Below are 629 nucleotides of genomic sequence, written 5' to 3'. Positions count from 1 at the left end.
CACGAGGGGTGGGGGTGGGGAGGGGGGGGGTCACACCAGGGCCCTGCCAAGGTCACGTGGGTGTCACTCGCCACCCCCATTCCCCCACAGGGACCTCGGGGATTCCCCTCCGTGACGGGCGAGGGTCTCCCGTGCAAGCCCCGCCCCTTTCGTGAAAGCCCCGCCCCTTTCATGCAAGCACCACCCCCTTTGTGGGAGCCACGCCCCCGGGAACGCCCATTCCCAGCGAGACCTCCGCGCCGCCAGGGAGCGCGCTCCGTCTCCACCTGGCCCTCTTTTTTCCCCCCCCCTCTCCCGTCCTCTGTGACCTGCGCCGCTCGCAGCCAATGGGAGAAGGGGAAAATTCCAGAAGTCCCAGAGGAGCCCAGCCAATCAGCGCCCAGCGCCGGGAGACTCGCCCAATGAGAGCGCGCGGGGGCGGGCCGCGATGCCGGCTTCCGCCGGGGGCGGCTCTGGGAGAGGGCGCGCCCCGCTGCGAGCGGCAGCCAATGGGAAGGAGGGAACGCAGGAGGACAGCCAATGGGAGCGCCCGCGGGGGCGGGCGGGCGGGGCGCGCGGCCAATGGGGCGCGGGGGGCGTGGCCGCGGGGTTCTAGCAGCTTCCAGAGGGCGGCGCGGGAGCGGCGGGAG

At 73.1% G+C, this 629-nt stretch overlaps 1 protein-coding gene across 1 annotated transcript in view; it reads left to right on the top strand.

The window, feature by feature from the left end:
• LOC121340060 (leucine-rich repeat transmembrane protein FLRT1-like) overlaps window positions 1–595 on the top strand; it is a gene marked incomplete at its 5' end in the record, with an annotated part of 2,642 nt that extends 2,047 nt beyond the window's left edge. Inside the window, 2 exons of the mRNA XM_041412450.1 lie at window positions 91–151; window positions 324–595. Coding sequence (XP_041268384.1) covers window positions 91–151; window positions 324–595 — 333 coding nt within the window. The remainder of the gene's footprint in view (window positions 1–90; window positions 152–323) is intronic.
• Window positions 596–629: the final 34 nt, after the last annotated feature.

The sequence above is a fragment of the Onychostruthus taczanowskii genome, unplaced genomic scaffold, assembly GCF_017590055.1.
Source record: "Onychostruthus taczanowskii isolate IOZ18803 unplaced genomic scaffold, ASM1759005v1 scaffold393, whole genome shotgun sequence".
NCBI classification, from domain to species: Eukaryota; Metazoa; Chordata; class Aves; order Passeriformes; family Passeridae; genus Onychostruthus; species Onychostruthus taczanowskii.
Note: the sequence above shows the minus strand (reverse complement) of the source record. Positions and strands in the feature narration are given on the sequence as shown.